The sequence below is a fragment of the Pseudopodoces humilis genome, chromosome 1, assembly GCF_049639895.1.
Source record: "Pseudopodoces humilis isolate 2021_Gansu_Grassland_sample_001 chromosome 1, ASM4963989v1, whole genome shotgun sequence".
Lineage (NCBI taxonomy): Eukaryota > Metazoa > Chordata > Aves > Passeriformes > Paridae > Pseudopodoces > Pseudopodoces humilis.
This window is the reverse complement of record NC_142200.1, coordinates 130,205,726-130,218,710: the sequence shown is the minus strand read 5'-3', so window position 1 is coordinate 130,218,710 and position 12,985 is coordinate 130,205,726. Positions and strand designations below refer to the sequence as shown.

General features: G+C 39.2%; 1 protein-coding gene across 2 annotated transcripts in view; it reads left to right on the top strand.

The window, feature by feature from the left end:
- ZNF804B (zinc finger protein 804B) overlaps positions 1 to 12,383 on the top strand; it is a 225,752-nt gene extending 213,369 nt beyond the window's left edge. For both annotated transcript variants that reach the window (XM_014248468.2, XM_088061880.1), the window contains exons 3-4: positions 5,795 to 5,925; positions 8,437 to 12,383. In XM_014248468.2, the coding sequence (XP_014103943.2) occupies positions 5,795 to 5,925; positions 8,437 to 12,124 (3,819 nt within the window). In that variant the 3' untranslated portion in view covers positions 12,125 to 12,383. The remainder of the gene's footprint in view (positions 1 to 5,794; positions 5,926 to 8,436) is intronic.
- The last annotated feature ends 602 nt before the right edge of the window (positions 12,384 to 12,985 follow it).

Below are 12,985 nucleotides of genomic sequence, written 5' to 3'. Positions count from 1 at the left end.
GCCAGCTTGGTGGAGCCTATGACAATGTTTGCTGGAACTGATAGAATGGCCTATGAATGACCACATCAGTGGTCCAGGCTTCCACAGGAGCAAGTTATAGGCACAAAGTGCATGTTCTGGCCTCCTCCCTATGGAAACAGCCTCCAAATGCATCAACTTTATTTGGGGGATCCTTTTGAGAAACACAGTTGTATCTTTTAAAATGGAAGGCATCCACAAATGGATACTTTCATCCAGCAATAGATGAAATCAGTTTAATTACCAGGAATATCTGCAGGTGTGGTTAAACAGTAAGCTTCTCTGAAGACATGAAAAATCAAGCCCTCTAAAGGTCCATTGGTAATTTATCCTTCAGGTTAGATCTGTGATCAGCATTTCATTCACTGATAGATGGATTCTCTAGGACATGTCTGAGGACTGAATTTTGTTCCCTCCTGCTATCATTTCATTCCATGATCCAATAATTTCCTGATCCAATCAGACCAGAATATTTTCTTTTTGTCTTCTTATTCACTTCCACCACCAATATTAAATCTGTCACAGCTGACTATATTATAAAATACTCTAACAAATAATTACTTGCACACACTTCAAAGAGATCTGTAGCTATTTATGGGTAAAACAAATGAAAATTTATCATCTAGTTTTTCAGCTCCATCTCTCATTGTTAATTCCTGTATATAATAACTTTTCCAATTTATTTTTAGGCTTTTGCTTACCACAGAAAAGGCAAATTCCTTCATTGCTGTTTCCTCACTTTCACTTAGCAGGCTAACACTGCAAGCTTTACAGATGAAGTTTAATTATGTTCTCTAGTGACTATCACTCTCATTTGATGGTTTGCAGTGTGGAATCATTTTACAAATAATGCATTTGGTTCCAATGTCTGAGTTCCAGGCAAGAGAACAAATACTGAAATTAACATTCCTTTTTTCATCAATTAACCCTTCTATGGTGAATTTGGTTAGAACTTAATTAAGCAGCCTCTTTGCTGAATGAAAATAAATCTTTAAAGCAAATCAGGAACTCAAACACTCACATTCAAGGAATTCAGTTTAAAGAAGTCTCTCTAAATATAACAGAAGACATATACCTAATGTGGTATATGCATTTTTACCTGGGGCTGGAATGCATGAGTAGTTAGGGAGGGTGCTATGTGAATTATATTCCATAACAAAAATATTCTAAATATAATGGGAAAAAAATTTTAATTCTACTAAAATGACATTTTCTAGTTTAATACATATAAAATTACTTTTTCCTCAAAGATTCCTTCTATTTATACCCATACAGTTACACTGCTTGAAGAAGAAGAGGATTTTCTACTCAGTATACTTGCAACAACAGTTCTTCTTCCCAGAATCTGAAACACTTAAAACTGAGAACCCTTGTAAAATCTATATATTGGCATAGCCCCTGGCAGAATACTCAGGAGAAGTGATACTGTCTCCCAGTACCATACTACTCTGGTCCTCAAATTGAGACACTTGTCAGCTAAGAATGAGGCAAAGCAATTGTTGAGTAGCTAAAATTTCTCCCCATTTGTGGTTACCAGTTCACCACTCTGGTTTGCTTTCTTTATTTGGCAGTATGCTTTCTCAACCTTAATTTTTTGGCTGACATTCTTGCTCTCCCTATTATACTTTTCATCCTTTGCCAAGATCAGCTCTAGCTGCACCTTGGCCTTCCTGACAGAGCCTTACACAACTGAGCAGCATCTCTGTATTCTTCACAGGATACCTGTGCCTGCCTTCCCTACCTTCCCTTTTCCTTCTTGCCTCCTCATTTGACCAGCAGGTCTTGATTCAGCCATGCCATTCTCTTTTCCTCTTCCACCAAAAGATTGGTGTGACTTCTTTAAAGCTCCCCAGCTTGGTTCTGCTCTCTTGTCCCAGAGGGTAGTTACTCAGGTGGGCCTATTGACCAAGCCTTTGATTCCTGCCACCACATTGCAGTAAGTAGGTGCTAACTTTCTATCAGAGCAGTGGGATCCAGCTCCTCCAGTTTGCTGCCCATGCTGTGTGCATTGGTCTAAAGGCACCTCAGCTGGGAGGTCAGCCGTGTCTCCATAAAGAAAAAATTAAGATAGACACCTTTAATAGCCTCTGTACACAATGAAAAGAAAGAGGTGCTTTTACATTTCACTTTATCCCTCTTGTTTTAGACAGCTGCTTTAAAAACAGGTGATTAGGTCCCTAAAGTGCTTATTTCTTTCCAGTGGTTGTGAAGAAAGGCGTCTGGAGTTGATCAGAAGAACAGCAATCCAGGTAAACATTTACCTGCAGAGGGAAGAATAGAAATCAGGATCATAACTCTGGATAGAAAGTAAACTGAGTACTGCAAATGCAGCCAGCAGTGAGCATTCTTCAGGTGCTCATAGGTCAGTGCAAAGCAAGTATTGCCCCAAATAAAGCAACAATTTAAAAAAGAGCAAAATACAACCCCACTGACATTAAGAATGGGAAGGAATTGCTAAATTGCAGGTATTTGACCACTGTTATTTGGTGTCTAGCGAAAGTAGGTAGTGAAGATGCAGTTCCATTAACTCATTTAAATCTCCTGGTGATTCTTATCAGAGTTCCAGGAGAAAAAGCTTAGATACAGCAGGTTTTGACTGAGTCAATGGAACTCAGACCAGTTCTACAAGTAAATCTTTCCATAACAATGAACATTACTTTGTAGTCTTCTGTGTTTATAAAAAAAGGGATGGTTTACTTTTTGATATGGAAATGTCCACACACACGTGTGTACCAAAAAACGTAGAAAGAATAGAACATGAGTCTAAAAAAAGAAATACAACTGCATGACAACTATATTTGCAATAGGTGAAGGACAGAACACAAGGAAGCTATTAAATAAATCATATTTTATTATACGTGCCTGTATTATACAATGCCCAGTTAAGTACCTAATTATGTGAAAAATGCAACTGCTGTGTAAAGCAATGTTAATTTTCAAGCATGCCTGTTGAGCTTGGGGTTGTCATTCAGATACCTGCTCAATTGCATGCTCTTGTACCCTACCTGCAGGAAATATCAGTGTGCTTGTCAGAAGTCTGGCAGAGGTTATTAGTGAAGAAAACCAGGGCTTTGCAGGTTCAGCAGGCAGTCCCATGATCTATCCAACATAGCTGACAAATTTCATTATGACTCTTAACTAGAGCTCTGGCAGAGCAGCTTTATTTTGTTTTGCAGGGAGAGCCCTTTCTCTCCTCAGACTGTAGACCTTTTGATTTCTTGGATTTCAGCTCCAGTTGATGAGTTGTCTGCTATGCTTGCCTACATTTCTTTTTCTTTTTTTTCTGCTTCTTTGACACATGCTGCATGCCATTAGAGAGCAAAAAATACTGCTGGAACTCCTATTCTTAGTGTTGGTCCATTTGCTTTTTTGATTATCATCCTAACTGTCAAAGAAATGAAATGGCATTGCTTTGCAGTACTGAGCTCCATAGTTCTCTGTTTCACACTGCTCTTTGTTTCCTTGACAGGTAGAAACTGTTTCTGTTTTCCTCATGAATGCTTTATGTGTGATGCTGAACAGCTCACGGTGACAGCTAAAACATAGGAAGCCACCCTAAAGGGCATTCCTCAAATGTGTTTCTTTGCCCTTTCTTCATATTGGACATGTTAATAAGGCTCAAGACTACCTATGTTTTTCTGTGGAGAATAGGATCTTTACAGCTTAAATATCTCTACACTCATGTAAATATTACCTAGGTGACAGAACACTTGGATTTGTTCTGGGAAGATTCTCCGATTTCATTTTTCAGCTTTAGCTCTAATATGTTATTTGAAAATCATCTTTCTTGAACCAGAAGTAACATTGTCTTACATATTCATCCTTTTGACTGTAAATTGCAGACAATGAGGTTGGGGGAATGGAGTGCTGTGTGACAGACCTGGCAAGGGACAAATGAGTAGAGAGAAGGCACATAAAGGGACAGGCAAGAGCTGAACAAACGGTGGAACAACCATTTCTTTCCAAGAAGCTGAACCCTAAGAGTTTTAAAGAGGACTTTGCAGCTGTCCTGTTTTAGAGTCTAGTTCAATCTGACTTTTTAAAAAATCCCATACTTGAAGGACAGCAATGTGATAGTGGTGAGGGATGCTCACTACAGCTTTCCAGCACTCCTCACAGAGAGAAATCACAGAACTTTTATGGCCTGTTTCCACCAAGTATTTTTCCATGCCTCTCTGTCATATTATGTCATTGCCACTAATTGAATTCTTTCATCTTAACTGGACAGAAAAGAAGCTGTCCCCTCTTTAGATGGTGATTTTCACCAATTTGCTTTGACATAATCTATAGGCAAAAGCTAGACCTCTCTCCAGAAAGCAGTTCTCTCATGCATTTACAATTTTCTTGACCTCTACAAGTTGAGGACTCTACCTCCAGCCCTGTTTCTCAGAAGCAGGTGCATGTTGGCCAGTGCAGAGTTCTGTGCCATGGCTAGACTGCTCCCCATACCTGAGCTGCAGAAAGCAATATGTGCTTTTACAATGCTTGGTCTGCCTTCAGTTTATTCTACTGAAGCATATTGACCTTTTGGCCCTGCTGTAGTGAAACAACAGCATGAGATGATGATGATGGCAGTGATTAGGATGTTGATCTTTAGGTGCTGGAGGACAGTCAAGTAGGCACAGATGGTGAAAGACGAACAGCAGTTCTAAAATTACTATCAAAACCTTTCTTCAAGTCTACTTTGCATAAACTTCTCCATGGAAAATTTAGCATTTCATGGTGTTGATACAGTAGTTCTAAACTACACAGATGAGTGCAGCCACCTCTGGACCAAGGTGCAAGCAAATGCAGCAGTTTAGTTTCAGTTCTGGTCCCCAAAGCTTCCAGATTTGGCATCTGGCTGAATACACCAGCGCTCCCTCCCATGTAAACATTTTTCCCCAAATACTGGAGAAGTGGGGAAGGGGGAAGGCATTTCTGCCAGGGAGTATGGAAGCATGGATGTGAACTTTGGAGTTGTGAGGTTAGACACAACTTGCTGACTCCTAGAGAGAGAGCACAGTGAACTCAGAGACAACTGTTTTTCCAGGGGATTTTGTTGACACTTTCTAGTTTATGTCTTCTCCTTCATTTTCCTTATGTTATCAGTAGTACAAAATCAGGAAATAAAAAAATGCAATAAAGGCAAGGAATTTTGCTCTCTCCAACAGCATTTACCTGATTTATAGATGTGTGAGGAGATTAAAAAATTGTGAAAGTAACCATAAAAGGGTTTTCTGATCAAGTATTTCAGGCAGCGGTTCTCTCCTTTGAGAATATAATACAGCCTTAAAAGGGTACAAAAACAACCCCACACAAAAATCAAAGCTCTCACACATCTGTGTATACATGTTCAAGGAGAGAACTATAAAATATATTACACATGGGACATTACACATCCCAGTATATGCCTGTGGATTACATTTCAACAGGATGAATTAAACAGGAAAATGTTGACCTCCTTAAATGGATTCTAGTCTTGTGTCTGTATTTATACACAACAGAATATTTGGGTATTCATAAGAAACCAAAAGCTATCGTTCGTATGTAGGCATTTGTCAGATAAATAGAAGAGGGCATATTATGTTGATTTGTTAAGCAAAAATAACATTTTCAATCTCTTCTCACTATTATAGTATTTTAAGTATACTTTTACTCTCCATTTACATTAACTTCATGAAAAGTGAATAAATTGAATAAGAGGAACTTATTCTGTATCTCTATACATATTATACTTATTTTGTATCTGATGTGTACATCTCTAATCCCTTCTGTTTATATTCTTTTCACACAGAGATTGAAAGATTTAAAACAAAGGGAATTTGCTCGAAATGTGGCTTCAAAGTCATGGAAAGATGAGAAGAAGCAGGAAAAAGCACTCAAGCGACTCCACCAGCTTGCAGAGTTACGGAAGCAGTCAGAATGGCAAGTTTTAAAGCTGAATGAGGCTTTAATGCCCTCTTTCCTCCCTTCCAGAAAAAATGATAATATTTTTACTCCTACACAATGTAATGTACAGAGGTTTTGTGTACTATAACTTGTTTTCAGCTGTCTTCAACTCCAAATGATCCTGCTCTGCAAACCATACATTGAAAACCTCTGGCTTAGCCATGTGTTGTTTGAAAGTTTGTCATTTTCTCTGCTGTAGATATTCTCATGTTTTCTAAATGGAGTGTTTTTAAGATGCTTTTATAATAGTAACACTTTTCCTTAACCAGACTTATCTGAAGAGATTGTCTTAACATTAGATCGTAAGTTAATGGGAGAGAATAAACCCTTTGTGAATAATTTTTACTATTTTTAAGGTACTGGGATTATTCTTCAGTTTCTCTGTAAGATAATTTGAATGAAAAACATGTAATTAACCAAATCAAATTGGTCTAACACTGTTAGCTCTATGACTGAGATAGATCAAGATACAGGACAAAGATTGCAGTAGTAAACCTTTAAATTTAAGAAATCTCCTTTGTTTAATGACACTGAATGCTTCAGTAGAAGAGATTGCTATCAGACCAATTGTTTGTATTAATCTATGACCACAATGAGTTAATCAGATAAATAAACTGGCATTTTTTGAAATTCATCTGAAGATTACTGTACACTGGAAATAATAGCATTCAGAGTTTATTGCAAACTCATTTTGGCCTATGTAATTGCTTTTGAGCAATCAGCTGACATATAACAGTTTAGTATTAATATATCACTTTTATGATTATGACTCCATTTTCATACAAATCTGCTGAAACAAATGTAACTGCCTGTGGGGAGCTTCCTTTATGCCCACGCACTTGAAGATGTAGCCTCAGACAGACCAATAATGCCGGTGATAATAGGAAAGCCAGAACGAATCTGGGAGGGAAAGAGCAGGTTTGCTTTTAGAAAGAGCCAGGAGTCCATAATATTTTGTGTAGAGTGTGGAAAGAAAGAGCTTGCTATTCCTCCCTGTGATCACTAATAGGCTCAGGGGAGGCTGAGTGCTGGGATTTTGGTGGAGGGGTAGCATTCCCAATTGCTCAGGACAGACTTTGTAAGCAGAATTCTACACACATACAGCTATTACCATCCCTGGGTACTATCTCTCAGGGTCCAACACAGTTCCTTACAGCAAGCTAATTCAATTTGACAACGAAATTATTGTTAATCTTGTGCACAGAAAAATTTTGTTTTCTATTCCAAGAAGAGACTTTGAAAAGGATTTCTGTATATGTATTCTTCAAGAGATAGTTTGTTCTTAATGTACAGATCTGGGTTAATTTGTATATCCTGATGCTGAATTTCTGGCACATGCAAATAAATTCTCTGAAATGCACACACATTCTCATACTACGAGTTGACCCTACTCCAGGGAGTCTTTCTGTCTTTCCCATTGTTGAAGATCAATGTATTTTTATAGCATTTATAAAAAATTATTGCCAATTATAGATAGTTTTTATGCAGACCTAACAGTTTTATCTTATTTACATTTATTTAAAATGTTTTATTTTTTTATCAAAATCTTTATTTAACCTGGTTCCAGTATTTTTCTTGTTAGTGCACTGATAGCAAATGCTGATAATTAGCCTAATGAAATGTGTGTTTAATTGTATCTTGGAAAAATACTTTTATGGTGGCTATATATGTCATCCTTAATGGAAAATGGCAACAGTAATTTCAGCCTCAGTTAATAATCTGCTTCAAAAAATCTGTGGTTTGCCATTTTTGTTAAGGCCCTAGAACAGGTAACTTTTTTTTTTAATCACAAGAAAACTAAATCACATTTAAAATCTGAGATATTTTGAAAAGAGGAATAATGTAATTAATGGAAGCAAAATACAGAAAATGTGGCAAAGTCAGATCATGGTTGATAATGAGACCTGTGAAGTTGTGATTTTTTTTCCCCACCAATGCTTGCTGACAGTTTTAGTATGAATATCTCTTTGAATATTTTGCAAAGTCACTTACTGCAGAATTATTTAAAGATAAAATAAGAATCTACTCTTAAAAGGTCAAACAAACACATTCTTCCCTAAACAAGCAGAATGTTTCTCTTTCTCTTTTAGAGTTTGATTTTGCAGATGCTCCAGTGGAAACATCTCTTTTTGAGCACGGCACAATTTCCTTTCCAGAGGCCTTTCAGAAAACCAAGACTTACCACAGATTAGGTTCTCCTAAATATAAACTCAGAGTAAAATTAATATTTGTTCTGCTTGTACATGGGCATAACTGAAAAAGAATATTCATGTGCTGACATTAAAACATGTAATTTTCTGTGTGAAGACTGTCTTGTCCATATACAAGCTCAAACTGATGATAAACTGCACATTTACCATGTTGAAACTTCGCTTTACCTTGTAAAAATTTGAGTTACGCCCTCCTTCACATTTGACATTGTCAAATGCTGGCTCTGTCATAACTTGGTTACTTACTACAGCTTTCTTTTTTTTTTTAACCTTAAAGCATCACCAGGAGTGGACCATTGCTTAAAGCCCCCCGCTTAGTCCTGGAAAAGCAGCAATCACCAGATGGCATTTTCCTGTACAAGGGCAGCAAGTTCACAGCAAGTTCTCAAAGAACCATCATAAGTGAAGGACAAGGTTTCTCCAAAAGCATACTAGAGAAACAGCAACTTCTTATAAGCAGGCAGCATCCCCCCACTGAAAGACACCGTGCACTTGGAAATCACGTCCCACAAATGTTCCCAGATAGCAACAATGCCTCTCAAAGGGCAGGAGTGTCTTTTTCATTCTCTAAAAAGGTCCCTTTGAAGCTTGAGTCCTCAGCATCAGTCTTCAGTGAGAACTCTGAAGAAGGAAATGATTGTAGTGAGTCCCCCAACAATAGAAAAAAGCAAACTATTGAGGGCTGTCATTCCGTCACACCTTTGGAGGAACAACTGAAAGCAAGTTTAGATAAAGAGTCACCTATTACACAAGACCAAATGGATTTGGATAACAGTGCATCAAGTCATGTAGCTGCAAAACCTAAAATGCTAAAGGAAAATGAGAAAAGTAGTGATAGGGAAACAGAAGAAAAATTCAGATCTAATTCCTCATTTTCTAAAGTCAAAATACCTCTTTCAAATTTGAATTTTTCTGCTTCACTGAGAGAAACAGAGCAAGAGTTGAAACTGAATGAATCTGAACAATTCTTAGAAACTCCCATTTCATCTTCATGCCAAGCTAGCACTTTCTGTACACAGCTGAACACCTACAAGCACAGCAGTGCCCACCTGCCTGAGCAGCTCTCCGAGCTCCCACCACAGCCAGCACTGGAGCTGACCTGCTCAAGCAACATAAATGACAGTCCTGCAGTGATAAAAAGAGAAAGATCTTTGGAGATTACAGAAACCACAGATGGACATATGGAACCGCTTGCAAAGGAGGCCATGGTTAAAGAGGTTAAGCCCCAGGCATTGCCTTTCCTCCATGTAGTGAGCAAAGATGGCACCACTGCTCTGCAGTGGCCCACAGAATTACTTTTGTTTACAAAAACTGAGCCCTGTATTTCATATGGCTGTAATCCATTGTATTTTGACTTCAGACTCTCTTTAAATCACAGGGAGGGTAAACAGCACGAAACAAACAAAGCAAGCTGTAGAGAGCTCTCTAAAAATAAGACTGCAGATGAATATGAACCCTCAGGTTTAATAAAACACAAGCAAATGTCAAATGAACAAGATAATCAGTTGTTGAAACCAAAGAAGATGAAAGGTTCCCTAAACCCAAGAAAGGCCAAGCAAAAAGCTGCGTCAGACACAGGGAAAGAAATTAATGAAAATGGTCAAAAATGCATTGCAGATTATTTGAATGAAAATATACCCAAAGTGCCTGCTTATCTTGATGTCTCACAAAAGGATCATGTGACAGAAAAAAGTCTTTATACAACAACACTGAGAAGACCTTTAATGCATCGTTTCCATGGCTGTGAAAGAAAAGCTCAGAACATTAGAAACGAAAGCATTTCCTTTTCTGCTTTTATGTCTAGGATTAAAAAATCTAAGTCTGAAAAATGTAATTTAATTGATTCTGAAGAAAAATATGAGAACCAAAATGGCTCCAGATCCCTTCAAGATGTGGTCAGCTGCAGCAGTGACATAAGTGACAGTGGAAAAGACTCTAGTGGAAGTTTCTTTAGTTGTAAATCCAGTTCAAACAGCAGGTATTCAGATAATGAAGGATGTGGAAGTTACATAAGATGCTTGAGATTCCCATCTCCTCAAAAGTGCTCGTCTGGCAGACATTCCAGCTATTCTGACACTTCAGTTGGCAGTACGAGTAGCTACATGAGCTACATGAGTCCCACATCAAACAATCACAGAAGAAATAATTTACTTTGTTGCTGTAAAAGAAAAAGCAAGACAGATGAAAGGCACAAATGTAAACACAGAAAGCACAAGTGTATTTTCACTTCAGATGATACAGACGAGGATTTTCTTTGTCATAGCAGAAGTCACAGAGCTAGAAACTGTATTCAGAGTGGCACAATTAAACATCGAAGATGTTCAAGACATAAAGTTTTACAAGTCAGAGACAGATCTAAACACAGCAGATGTAGACATCAACATTTTGGCAAAGTGCATAGTAGGAGTAGAAGCTACCACAAATCCAAAAGTGGTTCCACCAGTGATTCAAGAAGCAGTGAAAGATCATCTAGCAGCAGAATATCGAGAGGCAGCCATTCAGGATCCTTCTCAAAAGAGACTGAAAACTGTGACAACAAAACAAAAGAGGATGCTGAGACAGGTTCTAACACTGAGCCAGGAAAAGCTGAAACTGCACATTACAACTCTCTGAATGTGAATAGTCAGTCTAAAATCTTTGCCACGGGCTCTTCCAAAAACCTGGCAAAAGATATATGTGGAAAAAGAAAGTCAATGACAGCCAAGTTACTTTTGGAAAGAGTGCAGTCTAAGAAAACCCAAGAACAAATGCAGGATTCAGAGAGATTTTCAATCAGTAGTGTGGTAGAATTAAAGGATCACTCACAAAGTCACTTTGCTCATCAGTTTTCCTCATCAGCAGATGACATTGCAACGTTACCTTTGCCAGAGGAAGTGCTAAGCATAGGTAAAAATGACATGGGACATAATGAAATCAGTCCATTGGAAAACAGTGTGAAGGAAAAGAACTCTGAAGCATCAGAGATAACTAATATTATTCTTTCACCTGGAACTGATTATGATCATTGTGCTCTTAAAGACATAATTCAAATTGAAACAGGCTATCAGAGCCCAAGCATAAAGAGGAGCACAGCAATAAGGGAACAAACCAATTTCTTCATTAGTGAAGTGCAGCCCTTTATACAAAGCTGTGATCCAGTACCAAATGATTTCCCTGGTGCTTTTCCCACTAATAGATATTCTGTTGCTAATTCAACAGAGACCAAAGAAGAACTACACGATGTAAACATGGACTCGAACCAGGCAGAAGGCAGTTCAGACTCTTTTTGTGACAATGCTATGCAGAAGTATGGTGACACACTAAATGACCTAGAAGTGTACAGTAAACCCTCCTTGTCTCCTTTAACACAGCAGCCTATCACATTTACACCAGAAGAAGTAGACAAATACAGGTTGCTCCAGCTGCAAGCCCAGCAGCACATGCAGAAACAACTTCTGGCAAAACATCTGAAAGTTTTGCCTGCCCCAGGACCAGCTGCCTTCTCTGCAACACCAGCAGTTCCTGCCCTCCCTGTTCAGCAGCAGGCTACTGTCACCACCATCCACCACACGCTGCTGCAACGCTTTGCTGTCTCGGCATCTGTGCACCCCCACGGCAGCCATCTCTCCCTGGCACCCCTCCACCCCCTCTCTCAGGCACATTTTGCCCCCATATCACTTTCCCCGTTAGCCCCAGCCCTTATTCCCAGCCACCCTGCTTTGCTGACAGGACACCCACTGCACTTGGTTTCTGCCACTCCCCTGCACCCTTCCCCACTGGCCTTCCCAGCACTGCCACAGGCTGCATATATCCCAGCCTTATTTACACCACCCCTGAACGCAGCCACACCTTCTGCTGTACACCCAAATCACTTACTTCATCCCTTACTCCAAGGACAAGAGCCCCCTCACTACTCTTGTTCTGTCCAGACCCAACAGTTACCTACAGCAAAAGAAGTTTTCAATGTTTCTAGCTACTTAAACTAGCCCAAATAATTTCGCCATGGCTCCAACCCCAAATTTAAATAAAATAAAGCATTCAGCATTAAATCACGTCTGAGGGGAAATCTACTGTTTTGCTGAGAGCACAACATTTAAAGTCCACAGCCTGGCTGACAGCATATGAATGTTGATTTTATTCTTGTATCACTGAGGAAAAGCCGATTTAAAGCCCTTTGTGATACTATCACAAGAAGGATGGGTGGCCAGTGTCATTCTACAGAATGTTTTAAAAGAATAGCTCAAAGTGAGGTCTAGGACTGTCAGTAGCAAAGGGACCACAGCACCCAGACAAAATGGGGTCAATATCAACACTGATAAAGGATTTAAAGTAGCACAATTTAAAGAAATTTAAGAGCAATCTTGACACACCTCAAAGGTTTGATTTTCTGAGTTTGTATATGAAACAGTGCCTGGTTTGGTTGAGGTATTTTAGACTGAGTAAAAAATAAGGTATCTGGGACCAGCAAACCCTGGGGCTGTCTCCTGGCCAAAGTAAACTGGGGAGGCACAGAGGGAGGGGCAATGGGTTAGCACTAGAATATGAGGTTCACAACAACATCTTGAAGATACTTTAGTGATTTCATCCCCACATGCGTTGCTTGAACAGTGTAAAGGCACTGCAGTCAGGCCACAGGTACACAACAAAGTATTCCCTTAGTGTAGGCAGCTCTGTGCTGGCAGAAGCAGGCTGCACCTTTTCTCTCTGAGCCAAGCATCCAAGGAGGCCCACGGAGAAGCCAAGTTCTGCAGCACTGCCTGTGTATGGCTGTGTCACGGGGTATGTCGGGGTGAGACACAGCAGCCCAGAATTGCCAGGAAGCCAGTGCTGTCTTTGAACCTCAGAGG